Source organism: Punica granatum, chromosome 5, assembly GCF_007655135.1.
Source record: "Punica granatum isolate Tunisia-2019 chromosome 5, ASM765513v2, whole genome shotgun sequence".
Lineage (NCBI taxonomy): Eukaryota > Viridiplantae > Streptophyta > Magnoliopsida > Myrtales > Lythraceae > Punica > Punica granatum.
Genome location: NC_045131.1, coordinates 4,538,919 through 4,562,420, shown reverse-complemented (window position 1 = coordinate 4,562,420; position 23,502 = coordinate 4,538,919). Strand labels below are relative to the sequence as shown.

Sequence of the window (23,502 nt, the reverse complement as noted above, 5' to 3'; positions counted from 1 at the left end):
TGGGTGAGTTGTGGGTACATAAAAACTCCAACATGCAGGTGTATGTATGTTTACGGGTATAGTAACTAGTCGAGTCCACTAGGATTATCGAACAATGACAATCTTCCCTGAAACTTCCTCTGTGACTATCACGAGCAGAAATTATTAGTCGTGCCGAGCCAATTTTTGTGCACATAAATAAGCATTATCTCCATATATTCATATAACTGTACTGACCGCAAGGAAACATTATTCTTTTTAGTGATTTTTTTTTTTCTCAAGTCTATGCAATTTCTTTTAATATTTGATTTTTAAATCTTGGTATGTCATGGTTAGTGGAATAAATACCCAAAGTATAAATACCCTTGCATTGCATGTGGACAAGGTATGAACCCATAAAAAGCCCAACTTGGGAGCAATTTGGCCTCAAAGTTGGGGAATTTGTACATTTTGATTTTTAAATATTAATTACCAATTATTCTTGCCGTTCTTGTCTATGAAGAAGAGAATGAAAATGGAGTGAAAACTAATAAACTAAATAAAAACCAATACTTTGAGGAGGAGGCAAGAACCTTAAAGAAAGTTCTCAGCTTTGATAAAGTGATAACGCACAATGAGCCCTGAGGGAAAATTCATAGCCATTGCAAATGAAAAAGCCAGGTGAAAGGATAACATGTCTTGCACAAGTTGTTTGATGGTGGTCGAAAGACTGCGGGAGAAACATGATATTTTGACAAAGCGTTCGAGGCAAAGGAAATCGAAATCCCCATGGATCTACTATCACACATGAGCGTTCTCGTGCGCTCTTCTTTTACCGCGATTTGTGCACGGTTCGCGCTGCGAAACTGAGATTTCTCTAAGACTTTAGCATCTCCTGGATAACACACTTCCATAATAATGATCACATTAAGATTTAGAAAACCACAATAATTCATGTAATTATTTTGTCCTCCAAAGGAAATTAAAATATATAAATATAATAATAATAATCGTTAATAATAATATATATTATTAAATTAAAAAAGGCGTAATAACTACTGAACCCCTCCCCCCTGCCGCTCAATAAGTAGCACCTCCACCTTCCTCCCGCTCTCCCCCATTCCCCCATCCATTCCCCGCCTACTCTCTCTCTCTCTCTCTCTGTTCGTCTTTCTGCTCTGAGACTGAGAATGGCTCGTCTGGAGACTGCCCTCTACTGCATTGCCACTCTGCTCTGCCTCCTCGCGGCGGCAGAGGCCCGCATTCCCGGCGTCTTCACCGGTGGCCCGTGGCAGGAGGCCCACGCCACCTTCTACGGCGGCAGCGACGCTTCCGGCACCATGGGTACGTACTAGCAACCTCTCTCTGCTCCGTTATACCGTCTGTGTTACGTAGCTGTGGTCCTAATTTGAGATTGTTGCGCGTGTACAGGTGGGGCGTGTGGGTACGGGAACCTGTATAGCCAGGGTTACGGGGTGAACACGGGGGCACTGAGCACGGCGCTGTTCAACAACGGGCTGAGCTGCGGGGCGTGCTTCGAGATCAAGTGCAAGGACGAGCCGCAGTGGTGCAACCCCGGGAACCCCTCCATCTTCATCACCGCCACCAACTTCTGCCCCCCCAACTTCGCTCTCCCCAGTGACAACGGCGGCTGGTGCAACCCTCCCCGCCCCCACTTCGACCTCGCCATGCCCATGTTCCTCAAGATAGCCGAGTACCGCGCCGGCATCGTCCCCGTCACCTACCGCCGGTGAGTCAGTCCCCTCTGCCCCCCTTTTTCTCCTGCTTTCCAACTTCGGCCATACTTTGTTCGCTGCTGAGATCTGAACGGAGTCCGTTAGAGGAATACGCATTTTGGCTAAACCCCCAGAAAGAATATAGGGAAAAGACGAAATTCCATGCATTTGCTTTCATTTTCGGAAGAATGGAACATTTTCACATCGTTTTCGGCCCCCTTTTTTTTTCCCCGGTGAGTTCATTAGGGTGGGCTAAAGTGTCCTCTCAGGGCTCATTTCGCAAGTAAATACGGATGAACATTGATGGGTCAAAACATTATTGTTCGTCTTTAAAATGCCTGAAGGTGAACTGAAAATGTCGCCGGAGCCATTAAAAAGCCATTTTTCAGTGGCTTGCTTTATATGCCGGGTTTTTTTTTTTTTTTTTTCTGGGGAACCTGAACAGAGTGGCCAATGCAGAGTAGTCCCTCATCATCCCCACTAGGGGCGAGCGGCATGTTTGTCTCTTACTGAAACAGAACCAATTGATTTTCTGCTCTCACTCTCTCAGAGGTCGGGATTCGGCCCCACTTTCCATTAATGATGGTCTCAGTAGACGCGTTTTACTGCTGGGTCCGGTCAATTATTCGTCAACCCATTTTCGCACTGACCAGCTCAGCATATGGACTTTCTGTTTTCTCGTAATTTGGGACCCGGAAATTTTCCCGGATAATGAGTCTTGTTGGATCGAATGCAGATCTCGAAAATTATTTATGATTGATTCTATATGTCATGGGAAATTATTTTGAGGTTTTGTTTCCTCTCATGAATATTATTAAATTTCAACTGCTTTCTTTCAAGCTTTCATATTTAAATCCCAAACCTGAACATGTTTTCTAAGTTTTCCTGTGGACTGAGAGTTTGTTTTCTAGTGTCGGCTTCAAACAATTATGGTGCATTTAGTTTTAAAATTAAAGTAATTTTAATTTTGATCGTGAAAAATGATAAACGATTGTGTATGGTGTTGACTTAAAGTTAAAGTTAAAATTTTTGACTTGAGAAATGTGTATTTTTATTATATAATGTGTTGAGTTAAAGTTAAAGTTAAATTTTTTATGATTTTAATTGCGAAACCAAATGGAGCATTAATAATTTATTATGTGTTAATTCTCAGAAATAATAATTTATAATTTACCTCAAAAACCGGATAAAATTCATGTTCTGAGTCAAACCCCGGGCCCTTAACCCACAAAAAACGCGCCGTTTCCTCTCATTGCCTTTGGCTTCTTGTGTTAATGTCTGCTTTCTGTTTTGGGACTGCAGGGTTCCTTGCAGGAAGCAGGGTGGGATAAGGTTCACAATCAACGGTTTCCGCTACTTCAACCTGGTGCTGATCACCAACGTCGCCGGCGCTGGAGACATCGTGCGCTTGAGCATCAAGGGATCCAACACGGGGTGGATGAGCATGAGCCGTAACTGGGGCCAGAACTGGCAGTCCAACGCGGTACTCGTGGGGCAGTCCCTCTCCTTCCGCGTCACGGGCAGCGACCGCCGCACCTCCACCTCCTGGAACATCGCCCCCGCTAACTGGCAGTTCGGCCAGACCTTCACTGGCAAGAACTTCCGCGTCTGAAGGGACCGAACCCGGTCCACTACAACGTCCAATCCAAGCTGCAAACAATTATTATTATTATTATTAGTAATATAGGGACAGGTTTTATTTACGATGTTTTGGGTTTTATTGGTGACGGCTCCCGCCTCCTGTTTCTCCAATTATTTGCCCGGGGAAATTTGAAGTGCCGAGGGAGTGGAAAAAAGGATTTTACAGGGGTAAGGGTAAAAGTGAAAAGAAGTGGACAGTGGGGTTGGGGTTAATCTAGGAAAAAGTAAAAGTATGTGTGGGCCAAACTCTGTCTTCAGGGGAATTTGGGTCTTTGATATTAAAATTTTTAGAATATTGGGGGTTGCTGCTTTTGCTGGCGAAAGGGAAGACCGGCGTGGTAAAAGTAAAAGCCAAAGGGGGAGAGTGGCTGAGCTGAAGCGGCCGCAGGGAAAAAAAGGAACATTGTAGCCCGCAGCTTTTGCTCTTCTCCTGCGTTCTTCTTGTTCAACTCCAAACATTATGGTATGATTAATAGAAAGCGTATTTAGTATATGTACTGTCTCTATCTCATTGCTTTATTACTCTTATCTATCTCGACTAATTGCATCGAGTGGACCATTCGATGGTTCGTGATTAAGTTGGATATTGCTAATCTGTTAATGAAGGTCCCTGCTGCACAATGAACTGTGTCCTAGCCCGATTCACGACCTATGTAGCTTTGAACTTGTTTAGACATTTATTGGTATATCTAGCATGTGAATGTCACTCCAAGCATTTACAGATGAATCGCGAGACAATACACAGTTGGTAATGAAATATACTAGAAACATCTTTCAGTTGTGGACCATTTATTAAGCTCGAACCGAAATTAATCTCAAAATCAAGGATATACATCGTGTTTTCACCGAAACCGAGGAAACGGAAAAAAGAAACTGAAGAATGGGCCAATTGGGGGAAGGGGAGCAGAAGCAGACATCGCTAAGGTAAGGTAAGGTTAGCTTTAGCTACAGCCTACAAGCAAAGCCTTCTGTCGGTGGATGGTCAGAGTGGAGAGCAGTAGAGATGCCTGTGGTGTGGGTGCCTGGCCTGGCACTGGCACTGGCAGCTGCTGTAACGTATGCTATTGGCATATTGCTATGCGAGGTTCAGCTCAGCTGCTCAGCTTCCATTGCTCTCATCACCGCGTCGATAAACGACACCGTGTTGTCAATTCACAATTTTCGTTCTTGTCCAATCAATTCTCCTCTCTGCTGCCCGACCCCACCTCTCTTCATGTGTGTTGTCGTCCCAGACCATTCCCCACCTTCATAATAAATAGACACGAAAACTCCACCCCAAATCCCCTCTCTATCTTGCCCGCCCTTTTCCTTTTATATATATATATATAAATATATATTTATTTATTGTCGAATGAAGCTCGAATTCTCGTCTCGGTACTTGAAGGCTTGACAAACGAGTAGCATAACTCTAAGGGGTTTGATCAAGCAATTAAGGAGTGACTTAACTTGATCTCGATTTCAAAATTTCATAAAGTTACCGGAAAGTTTTTAGTATAATTATCCGCTCCGTACACGCGGGGTTTATGAAATCCCAAGATTAGTCGGACGAAACTTGTACACCTTGGATTAGCTCAAAAAAAAAAAAGACAAGCAAGTAACGGGAAAAAAGATCTAAATTATGGACAGTCGACAGTAGTCAGAATTATATTTGGCTTGTTTCTTATTTCCTTACCTAGCTAATTTCTTTGTTAGATGGGATTTATGTCTCTAATGCACTTCTCTTTGCATGTGATCTGGGTGAGTATTGTGTGAGTGTCTCAGAGATAACATTGTAATCAGGGTACATGAAACACTTTAGACTCCATTGATTCATCGTTCATAGTAAAAAAAGAACCGATAAGACCTTCTTTGTCCGTAGACGTGGGGTGACACACCGCTGAATCGAACCACGTACATGAGTGTGCAAGATTCTTTTCTCTCTTATTTAATCTTTTTTCATTGAGTTTTTGAGTGTCCCATCCCTATCAATCCCTATACATCTACTAGACTACTAGTGGATAGGATAAATTGACATTTGTGAAGAACTACGGAGAAATGGTATATTTTGACAATACCTCCTATAATTTAGTAAAAAACAGTCAGCGATGCCGTTTCTTTTCATAATTAATCACACACCACCATTCTTTTCGCTGATGTGCCACCATGAGTGCTTAATCATCGTCACGTAGATGTTGTGTTATTGTGATCCATAAAGTCGGATATATCGGGTCAGTTTATAGAACACAATGACACAACATTCACGCGGCGATGGTTAAGTGCTCTCGGTGTCACATCTGCGGAAGGAGGGGTGGTGTATGGTTAATTTTAAAAGGAGGAGATGTCGTTAACTATTTACTAAATTATAGGAAGTATCATCGAAATTTACTAAAAAATATATAAAAGTCATTCGATATTCCTTATCTGATTAAAAGTCCTTCCAATTTGATCCCGACTTGGACAATACCCGGAATCGCTCGGGAAATGCATTGTCTCGGCTTATGAACCGGTGCACCGAAGATATTTATGCAACTTGAGCATATCGACAGAGCCGCTTTATTACATTGTGCTATAGTTTGTGCTTTTGGACTCAAAAGCAAATATCAATGAAAGCAGTTAACTATGGCGTCATCTCAGAGGAACATTTCAATCCTTTTTCTTCCTAGTGGAAGCATATTTCACGGATTCCCTGTCTCGCTCCTCCATAACTCGTTCCCATTCCTCGTATAACCGGGTATATCAATATCGATTTCGTGCTATTGCGTTCGTGCTGAGTTGCCGGAGACAATGTTGGATATATCGTGGTACGGTCGAGACATGTGGCTACGTGTCGGAATCGGAAAACATAGTACATCGCATGTCGAATTTGGTCGAGCTTTGTGGATAAGCCAGTGGTTTGTCTTTGTTTCAATTGGAAAAAGAAGAAGAAGAATAGGCCGGTGATAGGGGCACAGTTGATATCGAGTCTTTTTATCCTCGAAGAGGAGACCACGTTTGGGTAAAGCAAGAGGAATAGTATTTCCTATCATCATCACTTCATGATAAAGAGAACTTTCGGTTACGAAAAAACGAGTTCGGTACGACCCTAGATCTTTTTCCATCTCTTCTTTTACCCCCTTCTCGGAATCACGAGGATAAATCCCGATATCATATGCCGATTCTTTTTTCCTTTTTTCACAGTTCATACAATTCAACTTTCAGGAGTTGTCTTCGACCTATCTCGGACTATAAATTTTGACCAACGGTCAGTTCGGCACGAATAAGTTGCAACGCTGTGCAATATCAGGCTTGCAGGATATGCTTTCGCGATTAGCAGCATCTCGGCTTCTATCATATGGGAATCTTTTTTATCCATTCGGAAACAAGAGAGGGAATTGGGACAAATTCGAAAGATATTTCTCTTGTTTTCACATTGGCGATATCCTAGGAATTATCCTATGGGCGCCGTATCGTTCTATTCCCGGTCCGATTACATTGCTTGTGATCGAGAACGAAGAGGATACATTAGGATCGTGAAACAACAACCGTGTGTTTACACAACAATGCGTCCTTATAGATTAATCCAATGTCAACACGTTTTCCGCAATTTAGACGACAACGCATCCTAATAGGTTGGTCTGGTTTTAACATATTTTCCGATCTTTGGGACCAAACATGATTGTAGAACACCGTCTATAGATATGAACAGATGAAATAGGTCGGGGGACGTCGGTAAACTGATTTGGAGGAGATGAAATTGATCCTGGGCTGGGTCCGATGAATGAGGCCCATTACGAGGGCACCGTAGGCCCATAGAGAAAAAGGTTAGTAGACCAAGAAAACCTCGACAAAATTTGCGAGTCCCTCAACCATTCAGCAAGCTGTCCATACAGTTTTGAACACACTAATGACTCCATTACATGACAAGATTAGCCTAATAATCAACACTGTACATGGGACGAGATCCTCCGTGGTACCGTAGATGAGACACGCATTCAACTGTCGGCTCCTCGATAAATACTTCCGGAAGTCTCTACAAGGCATAGAGGGGAGAGGCCGAAGGCCTCGGGTAAGACGAGGCAGCGGAAGCCATTTTAGACCCTTCATTGGCGGAGCCTCGGCGAGATTTTGGGTTGGACCTGCGATTCCCATGCAAACTTAAGCGCCGGTCCTTCCGGTTCTTCGACCCCTGAAGCTCCTCCAGGGTGGCCACTATCTCGTCCATGGTGGGGCGGGCCCTCGCCTCGTTGGATATGCACTGGACGGCAAGGTTGGCGGCCTTCTGGGCCTGCTCAAGGGAGTACTGGCCCTCGAGACGGGTATCCATGACTCGGAAAATTCTCCTCTTGTTGGTCAAGTAGGGTTTCGCCCACTCCACGAGGTTGTGCTGCCCAGTTGGCCGGTTCTTGTCTATTGCTCGCCTTCCCGAAAGCATTTCCAGGAGGACCACGCCAAAGCTATATACGTCGCTCTTCGGAGTGAGATGGCCTTCCAAAGAAAGAATTGTGATTTATTGTCACATTTGGATTGAAGGGAAAAAAGAAAAAGAAAAAAAGAGGAATGCCGCATGAAGATTGATGTACTGAACAGGACTACTTGTAGCATATAGGTTCCAGAGTGTTCAGATGATCAAGTCCATGCACTTAATCAATTAAAAGAGTCACATCGAGAATCTAATGCGGTCGACAAAAAATCCTTAATGGATGCACTTACTAGCCATTGTGACTCGTGAAATACTGTCGAGCAAGTTATCCTATTTAAAGACCGAATTAGTCATGCCAAGAAGACAATGACACCTGAAGTTGCTAATAGAAGAAATCCTGTGGTACCTGTGGCAAGATACTCAGGAGCAGCATAACCATAAGTCCCCATGACACGTGTAGACACGTGGCTCTTATCACCAGTGGGCCCATCCCTCGCCAATCCAAAGTCCGATAGCTTCGCATTGTGGCTCTGAACCATCATAGAAAAACAATCTTGGTAAGTAAGTAAGTTCATTGAGTTTGTAGTGTATCCACCACATTAACACAATTTTGGTATTTAAGTACTTGTAACCGATATAATATAGAACCAAATGAAAAATAGGAATAATATTCTCTAACATCTAGAATATCATGCAGAATGGTAATCAAATAACAAGAGAAACAATACCATACCAAGGAAAAGCACTCAATGAGAATAATTAGAGATGATGCGCAGCTTCATACCGAATCAAGCAGAATATTTGAAGTCTTGAAGTCACGATAAATGACTTTTGGTTCGGCGCTGTGAAGGAAACCGAGCCCCTTAGCTGCATCAAGGGCAATTTTCATCCTAAGGCTCCAAGAGAGGGGCTGAAAATATGTTCCTCCTGCACAAAAAGGTAACAAGGAAACCAAGGTATGAGCTTCTTAGCAACCGAGGCGGCGGAAAATACAATTCAGTAGAAGTGATTGCAGAGTACAAAGGAAATGAAACTTACTCCTGAAGAGGTGGTTCTCCATGCTGCCCCGGGACATGAACTCGTAGACGAGAAGCCTGTGCTCATCCTCTAGGCAAAATCCGATCAACTTCACAAGGTTAGGATGGCGTAGCTGCCCGAGGTAGTTGATTTCTGCCTGTTTTGGCCCAAAATTGAGCAGAAAATGAAAAAACTTATAAGTCCTCTGTTTCTTTGGACATGCAGAACACAGGATGCAACACCCTAGTCTGTCCATTCCAGTGCAATTTGAGGTTGATCTCATCATAACAAAATTGCATTTTTGAAAGAAAAGAAAAGGTCTGAAGCCCTATGTAGATTAAAAGCTTTCTGTATGTTTGAATTGCATATTTCCTCGGAAAATGGCGTGACACAGTTACTTGTTTAATGTTCGAACAGTAGAGACATTCACACGATAATGGCCACTCCCTCACAGAAATTAACCAATGGCATAGATAATATCGGCACCATGTAGAGAGATTCATCCCGGAACCTTAACTTTCCTTCACATACTAATGGCAGTTGTGAGACGCTTGTCAGGAGTTGAAATGAAGTCAAAAGAAAATATAACTTTCATGTCATTTTATTCATTCCCTTGTCATTCTACAACAAATGGTCATCGTAGAATCAAACAATATGATGAAAGCGGTACCATCAAGAGCTTGACGTTACTTATTGAAGAGTAATACGAGTAACAGAACTTACCAACCACTCCTTGTGACCCTGAAACCCTTCTGGGTTAAGCTTCTTCACAGCAATCATAATGCCAGCCCCGGGCTTTGAAGGCGCAAGCGTTTGCTCATCAATCCAACCTTTGAACACCGAACCAAATCCGCCTTCTCCAAGTACACTATCGGGTCGGAAATTCCTCGTGGCCATCTTTAGTTCACTGTAGCTGAAGTTCTTTAAATTAGAGGACTGCAGGATTTCACCTTCGCTTCTAGGAGTCTGTGGCACCGAAGCCGATGAGACTTTGCCACTTAAGTTGCTCAAGTCGTTCCCATCATCTCGGCTTACATTTCTCGAGTTTACACCTGTGGGATCACATTATTCCTAAAGGTCAAATTGCTAGAAAATCATCTCCATATTCTACTAGAAGCTGATTTTTGCGAACGAATGGTGAATACGGGGAGGGAACTCAACCAGTCTTATGAGATCTTTTACTTCGAAAATTTAAGGTCTTAGAGGGAAACAATCTTGCATGTTACCCGCAGTTCAACAACTGCCAAGTTTATGAACTTCAGAGATATCTTCAGCTTTTCTATTTTCGGGCAAAAACTCATGAAAAAGGAACCAATTATTATGAGATTAACCGTGAAAATGCTGTACCATTTCAAGCAGTAAACCATAAAGCTCAGAAGATGTTGGAAGCAAACAGATTACAACAGGTACCTGTATGATAGGGAGTCTCTGCTTTGATTTTGTTGCTCCAACAGACCCCCATGAAGAAGACAACAGACCAAAGCTGAGGTTTTCAGATTCACAAGAGACAGCTTCTATGAGCTATAAATTCCTAAGATGCAGCTGCAGGGGACCTGAGAAGACAGAGAAACACACCCGCGAGCAAAGATCTTGTGCCCAACAAAGATCTGTCAGAGAAAAGATCGGGGGAAAGTTGCCCCAACAGTGAAAAGCAGCAAAGCCCACCTCCCCAAATTCAGCACAGCACTCGAAGCAGGATCAAGACTCGAGCTTTTTCACTGACGAGCAAAAGGGTCCCCAAAACTCTCACCAGGAAGCTGATATCTGAGCTTCCGAGCCTTCCCCAGTTCGGATGTCTTGGTCAGATTTGAGGTTGTAAAGGTCAAAGGAAGGAAGGAAGGAAGGAAGGAATGGGAAAGGAAAATCTCCGGAGAGCGGTCTACCTGGTGATTGCTTGGGTAGCCTTTTTGGACCGATAGGCAGACGGTTGACTCGAATGTTATTAGCTTACTTTGTCTCTGTCTGTTCTCCAATTCCCCCAACAAACGCATATACAAACACAGCATTAATCTTCGTTTGATTGCTTAGTTTTAAGAATATAAAAATGGAGAGCAATCACATTTCTGGGTGACGTGAAATGAAATTACATGTCATCGTTCTAACAGCTTATCGTTTGTCCTGTCTTTGTTGGGGTAAGTTTCTGAAACATTGATTGGGCAAGACACTAGAAAAAGGCATAACGGCCACAGTGAATCTGTCGGAGACTCTGATGGTTAGTTTAGTTTTAGAGTTAAGTAGAGTTGAGTTTTGATTTTAATTGGGTTATAATGATTGTGATGTTGAATTATGAGAAAAAGTATTAAAAAATAATAAATAGTTAAGAGAAAGTGATGATTGTGTAATGATTGTATTGTTGAATTGTTGAAAAAGTAATGAATAGTTAAGATAATTTAGTATTAAAAATTGAATTAAGTATAATGGAGTTATATGTGAGTTTATATATGAGGCTCACTTTTTTGAATTGAAATTGATTTTTATTGTGTAGTGAGTAGAGTTAAAAGTTAGAGTTAAAATCTTAAAATCAGATTGCAAAATCAAACGGGATAAGGTTTTTCATTTTAGGTGATTTGCAAGCCTCTGTAGATTCCTAGCTTTTGGCAGATATGTTCGTAGATTCACGTCTAAATATGAAATTTCTGCCTAATGTTTCTTATCTTTTCAGAGTCTTTAGGAATGATTTCTAAATATGGCCGATCATAAGCTCTATTTTTAGAGACTTTACTAATGATTTCTTCAATATAACCGATTAGAAGCTCTATAACGTCTAAAATATTCATCAAAGAGAGTGTAATGTAGTTTTGTTGCCTGAAAATCTAGAGATCTTAAGTTCGATACTTGATACGATTACGCCTGATCTTTTATTAACTATTGAAATTTTAATTTTATTATAAAAGGCCCATAAAACTCCCTATGTAACAAAAAAAGTCTAAAATATTCTTTTTAAGTTCTTATATCGAACTCATAAACCTCTCTTATAATTAAAAAGAAAAAAAAAAAAGTTGGTGGTTTCGGTTTGTTTTGCTACATCCAGAAGCAGCAACTTCCAATACGAAATGCTTTTCTTTAACAAAATATTGTCATTAAATTTTCTCGTTCCCCTTTTAATACATAGTCAAACTACCTAACTTTATTCACCAAAAAGAAAAAAAAAAAAAAAAAGAACCAAACTTAAATTATCGTGATTTCAATTAAAAATCGATAAAACATGTCCTTTATACTATAAGAAAAGTATTAAATAGAAAAATTCAATCTTATCCGAAAGAAACAACAGATTTCCACACAATAGATTCCATTTTTTAGGTGGGGGCTGTTGGTAATGTTTGATAATCGACGACTTTTTGCGCTCATCAACGACTCGGTCAAACCCCCGAGAGGGGCCTCTTGGTCATTTTACCTCTCTTGTCCGCTAGCCGAAGGCCCATAGCCCATTGCAACAAAGCTGGTCCATGGAAAAATATCTGGGCCCATCCCTCCGACCATCCGGCCTATTGAGCCATCTGGGCCCAGTACGACCGAGGGGCCCATCAAGTAAACCGACACTATTACGCCGAATCGACGGAGTAGGAGGTTCGGTGCAATTCGCGAACTGCGCTATAGGCGATTGAATTTTTAACCGTGTAAAGCAATAACTTGTAGTCGGATTTGGACTGATCAGGTGACATCTCGTGCTCTTATCGGAAATGAAAAAATAAAGAAGAAGAAGAAGAAAGAAAACCGACAAGGCAAGGAGAATCCTTTGCTGTTGCTCAGTTACGTATAAATTAATGAGCACTTTGCTTGCAATTATTGTCCGAAAAGCAAAATTTCACAAAATTTATATAATTCGAACGAAAGCAGGAAATAATCTTCGAATTTTTTTCTTTTTTTCCAATTTCCTCTGCTGTTTTCCAGACGAGAGGGGCTGTCCGCTGTTTTGAGCAGTTCCCTCACTTTATCCGGAGAGAAGACGAGAAGAGAAGAGAAAAGAAGATTCCGTCGGGATTCGCCTGTTACTCTTTCGGCTGAGCCGCCGGGCGAGGAAGGTGGTGATTGCGAGCTCAAACTACATCGGCTGCTTCTTCGTCTCCGTCCGACAGTGAGTGTTCCGGTGGTCCGCTGTCTATGTGACGGTCGGTGTGTGTGATTGAGGCGATCGGTGGTGGAAGGTGAGCTCCCGAGGCAAATCTGGGGAGTGAGAGCTCCCGATTGAGGCGCCTCCCGTGCTGCGCGGATTTCGTCTCGGGTCTTGTCTGTTTATTCGGCATGGACAGCATGGACATCGATTCCCCACCCCAGACTGGCAGCCTCACCAGCCCCGACGATCGAATCAGGGCGGTACGCCCATCCCGTCTATTACAATCCTCCTCCTTTCCTTTGGCTAATTCGCAATTTATCTCGAGTTGTAGCTCTAGTTGAATTTAGGATGTTCAAATGATCTGAAGTGACTGCATTTCTTCTCCTATTACTGGAATAAGTGATTTTTCAGTGGTTCTTATTAGGATATTGCCTGTTGCTGGCAGTGAAATAGTGTGATTCCGTGCATTATCAAGTACTCTGTTCTGTCGTGTTTCGTGATGGGGTTGCATATGGCTGCTTAATAATGCTGGGAAACTTGGAACTGCGATCAAATATATCTTTTTTGTCTTCGATATTTACACTTTATTTGGTGGGAAGCAGAAAAAGGGTTTAAAAAAAAAAAAGTCCTTTGGGTTTGAGTAGTTCGAGTCAGATGATCAGTAAAAAAATCATAACGTAAGATGAATGTGTATGCTAGGCTTTTCACCGAGCCTGTCCACCCTTGCTGCCGTACTTTTTTGTTCGAAATATGCTTGCTTGATCTTGCTGCCTTTTGTTTTCGGGTTGTACCGTGGCTTACTGGTATAGTTTCCTCTGGCTGCCTCAATCTTTTGCAGAAGCTTGCTCAAATTGGAGTTCCAGATGAGTATCTTCGCAGCTTCCAATCTGTACTAGTTGATTTTGTCAGGGGTAATGAGTCTTGGGTACCGCAGCTGGTATCTGCAATATTACCCTCGGACGAGGAAGTAGCAGAGCTTCAACAAAGATCAAAAGCAGGATCTAAGAAGACTGCAGGCGCTCTAACAGTGAAGGAGCGGTTAAGGGCAAGTATGGTTTGGTTGCAGTGGTTGATGTTTAGGTCTGAACCGACCAATGCCCTCAATTACCTTTCTGAGATGAATGTTGGTGAGCGTGGTGTTTGTGGTGCTGTCTGGGGAAATAATGATATCGCATACCGGTGCCGAACCTGTGAACAGGACCCTACATGTGCAATATGCGTTCCCTGTTTTGAAAATGGGGACCACAAGGACCATGATTATTCTACTATATATACCGGTGGTGGTTGCTGTGATTGTGGAGATATAACTGCATGGAAGCGTGAGGGATTCTGCTCTAGGCATAAAGGTGCAGAGTGGATAAGGCCTCTTCCGCCAGAGATTGCAAAGTCTGTGCAGCCTGTCCTTGATTTCCTTTTCTCCTGCTGGAGAGATAAGTTGATGCTTGCTGAATCTATTCGCCAGGAAAGGCGTAAAGCAAGTAATGATTCCGTAGAGGGGACAAAATTTGGAAATGACCTTACTTTCATTGTGGTTGAGATGCTTTTAGAATTTTGTAAGCACAGTGAGAGTTTGGTGAGTTTTGTTTCGATTAGGTTATTCTCATGTGATGGCTTATTGGATATTCTGGTGAGATCTGAGAGGATTTTGAATGAATTGGTAGTAAAGAAGCTCCATGAGCTCCTACTGAAGTTGCTGGCAGAGCCTTCATTCAAGTACGAGTTTGCCAAAGCATTTTTGAGTTACTATCCAACTGTTGTATGTGAAGCGGTGAAAGAGTGCAATGATGATGCTTTCAAGGATTATGCTGCAATATCAACGTTTTCGGTGCAGATCTTCACAGTGCCCACATTGACCCCACGACTTGTAAAGGAAATGAATTTATTAGCGATGCTCTTTGGATGCTTAGGAGAAATTTTTGCTTCCACTGCTGGGGAAGATGGTCGTTTACAGGTAATTGGCTGATAAAGATTTAGCTTTTTCTTGGGATTGGTAGATCAGTAGGATCTTAATAGCCATTTGATTTTGCTTCTAAGATGAGAGAGGCAACCTTTTCTAGCCAAACAAAACGATGGAGAAGTGGCAATCTTCTGGCCATGATTTTTATTTGCTCCTTTCTAAGTATTTCTGATCGATAGAAAACATGCTATGAATGACTATCAGTCTCCCGCGATGCTCATTAGTTGAATAATATGCTCTTTTGATTTAAGTTCCTGGAGATCTGTCATCTTTGGTTGCAATCTGGAGCAACGACTTTGTTCAACTGTATCAGCTTTTTCTTTTTTTTTTTTGCCTCTATTGGAAGATATAAAATCACAGTACTAGGCTCTGTTTTCTCCCTAATGTATGCTTACTGCAATAGTAATGAGGCCTGCAAGGATTATTTCAATTTCATCTCCAATGTACCACAAAAGAAAGAGTCTATTTTGTCCTTTCTTAGTTTAATTGTAATTTGCTTCTACTTTGCTGTTTTTTGGGACTGGCTGATGTTGTCTATCTATAGGTCACAAAATGGCAAGGCCTGTATGACACCACCATCCGTGTTGTGGAAGATATTCGGTTTGTCATGAGCCATGCTGTGGTTCCTAAATATATACTTTGCAATCAACAAGATATCTTGCGAACCTGGATGAAACTTTTGGCCTTCGTGCAAGGAATGAACCCGCAGAAGAGAGAAACGGGTATACCCGCTGAGGAAGAAATTGAAAATACGCACTTGCCGTTTGGGTTGTGTTTCTCAATAGCGAGTATTCATTCTCTCTTGGTGAATGGTGCTTATTCTGATGCACATTTTGAAGAGACGAGTGATTTCTCTTTGTTCAATACATGTCAAAAGAGTAGTGATGATGCAGATAGTTTAAGACATGCAAAAGTGGGGCGGTTATCGCAGGAAAGCTCTGCATGTGGTGTGACGGGGATGAGCAGCCCATCTGGGTGTGGATCTAAGGCTCCTGATGATGATTCTACAACTGATTTACAACTTAGGGTTCCAGCGCCTGTGTTATGGTTGATATATGAATGCTTGAGGGCTTTGGAGAATTGGTTATTAGCAGATAACACCTTAGGCGCCCCTTCAGCCTCATCTCGGAGCACTAGCCTTGTTTCCAGTAGCAATTTCTCTGCATTTAAGAAGCTATTGAGGATCAGAAGGGGCAGACACATATTTGGTAGGCTTAGCAGTTCAGATGATCAACAGGCTCAACAATCTAGACCAGAAGATGATGATGTCAGTATGGCTTTAGAAGACGGGAAAGATTCAGAGCGGGAAGTTAAACTGATGTTGAGAGATGAAGGTCATTCATTTTCTGGTTCCACTACAAGTTCTGATAGTAGTGGTGCTGTGGGAGATGATCATGCTCCAGAGTCGGAAGCATTGCACGTTTTGAGTCTGTCAGAGTGGCCAAATATAATTTATGATGTTAGTTCTCAAGATATATCAGTTCACATTCCATTACATCGCTTGCTATCTCTGCTTCTACAGAGAGCTCTTAAACAATGTTATGGTGAATCTACTATATCAATCCCTTGGCATCCATCAGCGAGCTCTTCCAACTTCTTTGAGCATATCCTGGGACGATGCCACCCTTTAGGTTTTTCTGCATTTACTATGGAGCATCCGCTACGTATTAGGGTCTTTGTTGCAGAGGTTCATGCTGGAATGTGGAAGAAGAATGGGGAGGCTGCTCTATTGTCCTGCGAGTGGTATCGTTCTGTTCGATGGTATTACTCTGCTTTGCTGCAACAAATATACTTTTGTTATTCTCTGCTTAATGCTATAGATACTTCTCTATATGTCTTCTGGTCCTTTTTCCTGGAATGCTATTCATGCTGTTGTTCCTTGTGGATATATTGTGCCACATGATCAAAGCTTATTCTCTCCTTATTGCAGGTCTGAGCAGGGTTTGGAGCTTGACCTTTTTATGCTGCAGTGCTGTGCTGCATTGGCTCCACCGGATCTCTATGTTAAAAGGATTTTAGAACGTTTTGGACTCTCAAACTACCTATCTCTGAATCCGGCACGCGCTAGCGAGTAAACACTCAATTCCTTGAGCAGTTTTCATCATGTTATTTTTCCATTTACTAGGAGATTGTTCCTTTTCCCTACAAAATGGTTGTGGAAAAGAATTTCGAAGAAATAGTGGAGTCCATGTTATCTTTCTAGCTACGCATATGATTTTGTTACTCGAAGTGGTTTTTTTTTCCCTTTCTTTCTTCCTGCTGGGGTGCACTATAGTACTGAATTATGCAGATGGATTATGTGACTCTGATAAGCATGACATCTGCCATTGACAGGTATGAACCAGTTCTTGTACAGGAAATGCTCACTCTTATCATTCAAATAGTTAAAGAAAGGCGGTTTTGTGGACTAACCACATCCGAAAGCTTGAGAAGAGAGTTAGTTTATAAGTTGGCTGCTGGAGATGCTACTCATAGTCAACTTGTCAAAGCTCTCCCCCGTGACCTGTCAAAATTTTCCAGGCTTCAAGAAGTTTTGGATACAGTTGCTTCGTATTCCAATCCCTCTGGCTACAATCAGGTTGGTTTTGTCCCCTCTAATTGCTTTGCCTTTTGATTTCTAGCTGATAGTCGGAGAATAACTTAAGTTGATATTTTGTTCTGTCCCAGGGCATGTATTCACTGAGATGGCCATATTGGAAAGAACTGGATTTGTACCATCCTCGTTGGAACTCTAGAGATCTCCAAGTGGCAGAAGAAAGATATGCTCGATTCTGTAGTGTGTCAGCAGTAACAGCGCAGCTGCCTAGATGGACTCCCATTTATGCACCTCTGTCAAGGATTGCTGGAGTAGCTACATGTAAAATGATCCTTCAAATAATCCGGGCAGTCCTATTTTACGCTGTTTTGAATGATAAACCATCTGAATCTCGAGCGCCAGATACTGTCCTTATACCAGCACTGCATTTGTTCTCTCTTGCATTGGACATTTGCTTTCAACTGAGGGAATCCAATAAGTTATTATCTTATGTTGGAGATTCATTACCGATATTAGCCTTTGCTACTGAAGAAGTCGCTGATGGCTTGGCGTATGGTTTTGGTGAGCTGAGCTTGTTGTCACTTCTTGTTATGCTGAAGAAGTTGCACAAGAGAGACGGAGAGAGCCTCGCAGATGCGGGCAGCTGTGACCTATCATCTTTGGTTGAGAACCTACTGAAAAAGTGTGCTGAGCTCGACTCCAGCTGCATGACCAAATTGCAGCAACTTGCACCAGAATTGGTAAATCAGCTCTCTCAGTCAGCTTTGAACATTGATATGGGCAGCTCCGGTTCAGCTTCTGATGGCGAGAAACGCAAGGCAAAAGCTCGACAGAGGCAGGCTGCCATAATGGTAGGATGTCGAGCAGCACAGAAGACTGCGAGTTCTTTCATTTGTTTGATTTGATATAAGCAAAGCCAGAGAGAGAGAGAGAGAGAGAGAGAGAGAGAAGAAAGAATGAATATTTATTTTATATACTGCTAAAAAAGTAATGGATACTGTATACACAAGATAAGCCTAGATATCAAACCTGTTCATATGGACTATACAAACCTTTCTTCTATTTCTTCCCCATAAGGTCATAGTATGAATTTTGTTGATGCTGTACCTTCGGGATGGCTATCTGAGGTGAGCAGCCATCAGCAGCCTAAAAAATGAGGGTTTAGCGCAGAACCTTGGAGGACCAACTTACTAGATATATGATATGGTTGAATGGACAATAGAAGTACCTACTTGTTAGCCCCGGGTTGAGTTTGGTTATAACATTAACTTTCTTAGTTCAGCTTTCAAACTGATTGAGGATTCTGTTGCAGGCAAAAATGAGAGCGGAGCAGTCAAAGTTTTTAGCTAGCATTGATTCATCGGGTGAGGGTTTATCCTCTGCAGAAGAGGTTACCCAGTCAGTTGCCACAAATGAGACACAGGAGTCTGCTCGGGATGTATGCTCTCTTTGTCATGATACCACCTCCAAGATTCCCCTTTCTTTCTTGATTCATCTTCAGGTATGAAGCTACCCTCTATTCTACTGTTCCTTCCTTTTTTCCCCATCTTTTGGTGTGCTTACAGTTAAACTAATGTGAACTTTGTTCTTGGAACTAGAAATCAAGGCTTGCCAGTCTCGTGGATAGGGGCCCACTATCATGGGACAGAGTTCAACAGCCTGATAAAGATCATATTAATATTGTGAATAGCAAGGACAGTGATCAATGTGGAGCTGCCTCTTTAGCAAGTGTTCCAGAAGCCATATCTCATTCACAATTGGACCAATTGGTTCAAAATGCCGTTCGTAGATTCGCTTCTTATGGCCATTCAGGTGAAGTGAATGCCTTTATAGAATTTGTCAAGGCTGAAATCCCTTCAATAAAGAATCTCCACCCGCCATGCATATCAGCTGATAGAAAGGAGGGCAGTGAATATAAATTCGAGACATTGGAACAAGATATGTACCTGTGGATCAAGAAAAACCTGCATTCAAACCCGCAACTTTTAGGATCAGTTGGAGCAGTTAATTTTACAGCAGCGGAAGGGGTTGTAGGGGAACAAACGGATGCTGAAAATATTCTATTTGGGAAGTACGTAGCTTTTCTTAAACGAGAAAGAGCAGAAAACCCTTCAGCTTCTGAAAATGCCCGTGATGAAGATGTGACAGAGGTGTCTATGGAAAATATTTCGGCATTTGATGGATTTGGTCCTGTAGACTGTGATGGGATATATCTCTCTTCCTGTGGTCATGCTGTGCACCACGGATGTCTAGATCGCTACTTATCCTCTCTGAAGGAAAGGTAGGTTGTATATATTGCTACTCTCAATAGATGTGTTAAAAAGGTTTGGAGACATCTACGCAATATGCGTAAGCAATCTAGATAAGGGATCTTGATTGATCTTCTGACGAGTGAGATCATTTTGGATTTTTGGTTACACCGGTTTCTGATTATTCATGTTCTAGGTCAAAAAGAAAAAGAAAAATAGTAAAGTGTGAATTATAGCGTATCTTTTTCTTCTCCACGCGAAACACATTTGAGGAATTTTTCTCTAGATAAATTCATCTTTTAATTCTGAAGTGACCAGATGTTTCCATAATGGCACTAAGTGATTTTCTGAAATTTGGCAGATACATTCGAAGAATCGTGTTCGAGGGGGGGCATATAGTGGATCTGGATCAGGTGCTCTTCCGTCTTCCCTTCCTCGACATTGACTGAAACTCCCAACCCCCCCCCCCCCCCCCCCCCCCCCAAAAAAAAAAAAAAAAACTTCGTTTCACTCTATGCTTGGGTTTATGTTATCCTGACTTATCCTTTTGGTTCCAGGGTGAATTTCTCTGCCCCGTTTGTCGACGGCTTGCAAATTCTGTCTTGCCTGCAGTGCCTTCTGGTTCTGGAGTAGCTTGGAATCAACCTCCGAGTTTAAGCCTTAATTTGTCGCAATGCCCTTCTGCAGCAGGAAGTGATATTACTTGTCTTCACCTTCCACGGGCCCTGTTTTTGTTGCAATCAGTGGCTGAGATGGTTAATAAGGGTGAAATATTTAAAGCTTTTTCCTTGCAGTGTAATGCAAGACTGAAGTTGAGACTTGAATCATTTGTTGGTGTGCTGTCGAAGATGTATTTTCCAAGAAAACAAGAGAAATTGTTAGGATCAGCGAGGACAAGCCGCTCAATTATTATGTGGGATACTCTTCGGTACTCCATTATATCAACAGAAATAGCTGCTCGCACTGGAAGGACTTCTCTTGCACCAAATGTTTCTCTCAATAACTTATACAAGGAACTTACATCTTCTGGAAAATTTATTTTGTCCTTGTTTCTGAAAATTGTGCAAAGCACGAGGACAGAGAATGCTCTAGATGTTCTTCAAAGGTTTAGGGGTATCAAGCTCTTCGCAGATTCTATTTGCTCTGGAATTTCTTCAGATTACCCAAGCAACCTTGATGAGCAACGAGGTATTCTGCTATTTATGTTTTACCTTTATTCTTATCCTTGTTTAGTAATTTTTTATGTCATTCAATTGAACATCTTTAGTAGATTTTTGCCTCCATTACAACTACATTTTATACTTACCTATATATTTTATACTTGATGCAGCAGATGGATAACTTCCACCTATACCCCCACCCCAAAAAAATAAAAAAAATAAAATAAAAATAAAAATAATAATGATTTTTTTGCCCTAGCTGGAATTTTAGCAATTTCTACTATGCTGACATAGTTGTGCTTACACATCGCTCATATGCTGATGCAATTCAATTCTGCTACATAGGTAATCTGTTTTGGATCTTGAAAGATGCAGAGAAGGAAATATCATATGTTGATACCCAGTTCTGGAGACGAGCAGTTGAACCAGTCCTTGCTCATGACCCTTTCTCATCCTTGATGTGGGTTCTGTTTTGTCTTCCTTTCCCCTTCTTATTTAGCGAGGAGTCCTTTCTATCTCTTGTGCACATCTTCTATGCAGTCTCTGTTGCTCAGGTGTGCCATCTTTTTCCATAATCTATTTGTGTCAACTTCCTTGCGCCTTCCAATACATATTATATATATATATATATATATATATGTATATATTTATATACATAATTACACGTTAGGTTATTTACTGTGAGGTGATTCCTTTATGCTTATTGTATTTGAATTTGCAGGTTATAGCTACATATACTTGGAAATCCGGATTCAAGCTGGATGAATCAGATCTCCGTGACTGTCTAATTGCTGATATCTACAAAATAATGGCAGAGTCTAGGTTCCCAGACAAGTATTTTGTTTCCAATCACATGGACTCCTCTTATAGCATAAGAAGTGCAATTCAGAGATTCACTTTTCCTTACTTGCGGAGGTGCTTGTTGCTGTGGAAGCTGGTGAATTCCTCAACACCTGCACCGTTCTCTGATATGAATCGTGAATTGGATGCAACTTTCCAGGCTATGGATAACATGGATGAGTCTAGTGATGTCCTCGAGCTTAGAGGGGTTCAGGAGCTTGAGAAAATGTTCAAGATCCCTTCAGTTGATATTGTTCTCAAGGATCAAAATATTCGGCATCTCGTTCAAAGATGGTTCCATCACTTATTCAAGGAGTTTGAACTTAATAGATTCAAATGGGTTGTTCATTGCACCCGTGCAAGTCCTTTTAAGTTGATGGAGCTGCCTCATGTGTACCAGGATCTTTTGCGGAGGTTTGTTTTCACATCTCTCTTTTTATGAGAAACATCTCGTTGTTGTTCTCACCATCATATTATTTAGTATCAACTTACTTGGATGGTAATTATGGACTTCAGGTATATAAAGCAGCGGTGCCCCGACTGCAATTCTGTTCTGGAGGAGCCAGCATTGTGCTTGTTGTGTGGTAGATTATGCTCGCCGACCTGGAAACCATGCTGCAGGTTGGTTGAATTCCTAATTATCGAAGTTTTCTTTGTTTTCAGAAGTTGAAGGAACAAGTTTAAAACAAATTTACCTTAAATCTTGTTTTGCAGGGAAAGTGGATGTCAAGCTCATTCAACTGCCTGTGGTGCTGGTACCGGTGTGTTCCTAATGATTAGGGTAGGGCTTTCTAAGAATTCTTTGATGAATTTTCCTCTTTTTGCTTCTAGTTTAGATCAAATTTATCACCATCTTTCTTGTGGCAGAGAACAACCATATTGCTCCAAAGATCTGCGAGGCAGGCGCCTTGGCCATCTCCGTATCTAGATGCATTTGGTGAAGAGGTAGATGACTTTCTTCTGCGGAGTATTTGGGACTTAGCTCTGGATTGGACATGAAGTTTTTAAAATCTTATTTGCATGGATATGTTGTGGTGTTGTCAGGATATTGAAATGCACCGGGGGAAGCCTCTGTACTTGAATGAGGAACGCTATGCTGCTCTAAATTATATGGTGAGGACTTTAACAGTCTCTGTAGCATAATCTGTGACTCGACATTTTATTTTATTTTATTTTATTAGTTGATGAAATTTTATCGTGATTAGTCATTAATTAGTGAGACAATACCTCCACATATCAGGTGGCTTCTCATGGATTTGACCGAAGCTCCAAGGTTCTCCGTCAGACAACTCTCGGTGCCTTTCTGCTGTAGGTCGGCCCCTCAAGTGTCTTTAGAAGAGGTTAACATTGGTGGTTTTCTGCTCGGTCCCATCGGTGGGAAGCAACTGGTGTGAATCTGATGTAATTAGTTTTGCCTTTGTACATTCTCAGCTGAGTCCTCTAATTTGGAGTGATGTCTCTTTTTTATCCGTAATACAAATATAAATATATAAATATATATATATATTTTATCGTCATTGGCAGTTCAGTTTTTCTTAGTTTAAGTGTTTAGTCCAATTCAGTGTCATTTGCTTTTCGATCCCACTCTGTTGCACGGGATCTGTGCAGTGCAATTAGCATCCTAGTCCTGCAATTGATGGTTTTTCCGAACTAAAACAATGATATTCATGTTGATGGAAAGCCAAATAGGCAGACCGAAGGAACAAAGGAAAATGATATGTAGTTAAAGCTGCTTTGACAATTCACCAACTGTGTCCCCGAGAATCCAAATGACAAGTTAGTAATTATGAATGAAGAATCCAATCAAATTGATCGTGGCTATCGAAATCGTGAGACTAAGTTGGCTGCACAATGCAGATTCCAACAAATCCTGATCATGATATTTTCTTATCAGCTCTTAAATTATTACTCGATTCTATCAGTACCCTAAACCTAAAGCGTATTACCCGTGATCCTAGCAAGCGGTGGTATGGCAT

At 41.7% G+C, this 23,502-nt stretch overlaps 3 protein-coding genes across 4 annotated transcripts; 2 read left to right on the top strand and 1 right to left on the bottom strand.

The window, feature by feature from the left end:
- Positions 1 to 1,044: 1,044 nt before the first annotated feature.
- On the top strand, positions 1,045 to 3,828 carry LOC116207559 (expansin-A6-like). Its single transcript, XM_031540555.1, has 3 exons — positions 1,045 to 1,302; positions 1,390 to 1,708; positions 2,997 to 3,828. Exons 1-3 carry the CDS (start codon positions 1,149 to 1,151, stop codon positions 3,304 to 3,306), a joined length of 783 nt encoding a protein of 260 aa, XP_031396415.1. The 5' UTR covers positions 1,045 to 1,148; the 3' UTR covers positions 3,307 to 3,828.
- A 3,277-nt stretch (positions 3,829 to 7,105) lies between these two features.
- On the bottom strand, positions 7,106 to 10,685 carry LOC116207558 (probable serine/threonine-protein kinase PBL11). Its single transcript, XM_031540554.1, has 6 exons — positions 10,141 to 10,685; positions 9,454 to 9,782; positions 8,752 to 8,887; positions 8,498 to 8,640; positions 8,120 to 8,243; positions 7,106 to 7,778 (listed from the first exon to the last, which is right to left on the bottom strand). Exons 1-6 carry the CDS (start codon positions 10,190 to 10,192, stop codon positions 7,324 to 7,326), a joined length of 1,239 nt encoding a protein of 412 aa, XP_031396414.1. The 5' UTR covers positions 10,193 to 10,685; the 3' UTR covers positions 7,106 to 7,323.
- A 1,778-nt stretch (positions 10,686 to 12,463) lies between these two features.
- On the top strand, positions 12,464 to 23,064 carry LOC116207556 (E3 ubiquitin-protein ligase PRT6). 2 transcript variants are annotated; one of them, XM_031540553.1, is made up of 18 exons: positions 12,464 to 12,479; positions 12,622 to 13,044; positions 13,623 to 14,735; positions 15,286 to 16,502; positions 16,672 to 16,812; positions 17,076 to 17,319; positions 17,409 to 18,128; positions 18,590 to 18,778; positions 18,876 to 19,558; positions 19,888 to 19,939; positions 20,084 to 20,714; positions 21,032 to 21,240; positions 21,408 to 21,940; positions 22,043 to 22,147; positions 22,241 to 22,307; positions 22,394 to 22,471; positions 22,571 to 22,639; positions 22,767 to 23,064. In XM_031540553.1, the coding sequence occupies exons 2-18, from the start codon at positions 12,973 to 12,975 to the stop codon at positions 22,836 to 22,838; spliced, it is 6,195 nt and encodes a 2,064-aa protein (XP_031396413.1). In that variant the 5' UTR covers positions 12,464 to 12,479; positions 12,622 to 12,972; the 3' UTR covers positions 22,839 to 23,064. The 2 variants fall into 2 exon arrangements, with proteins under 2 accessions (XP_031396413.1, XP_031396412.1); XM_031540552.1 differs by lacking the exon at positions 12,464 to 12,479 and having other exon boundaries at positions 12,526 to 13,044.
- The last annotated feature ends 438 nt before the right edge of the window (positions 23,065 to 23,502 follow it).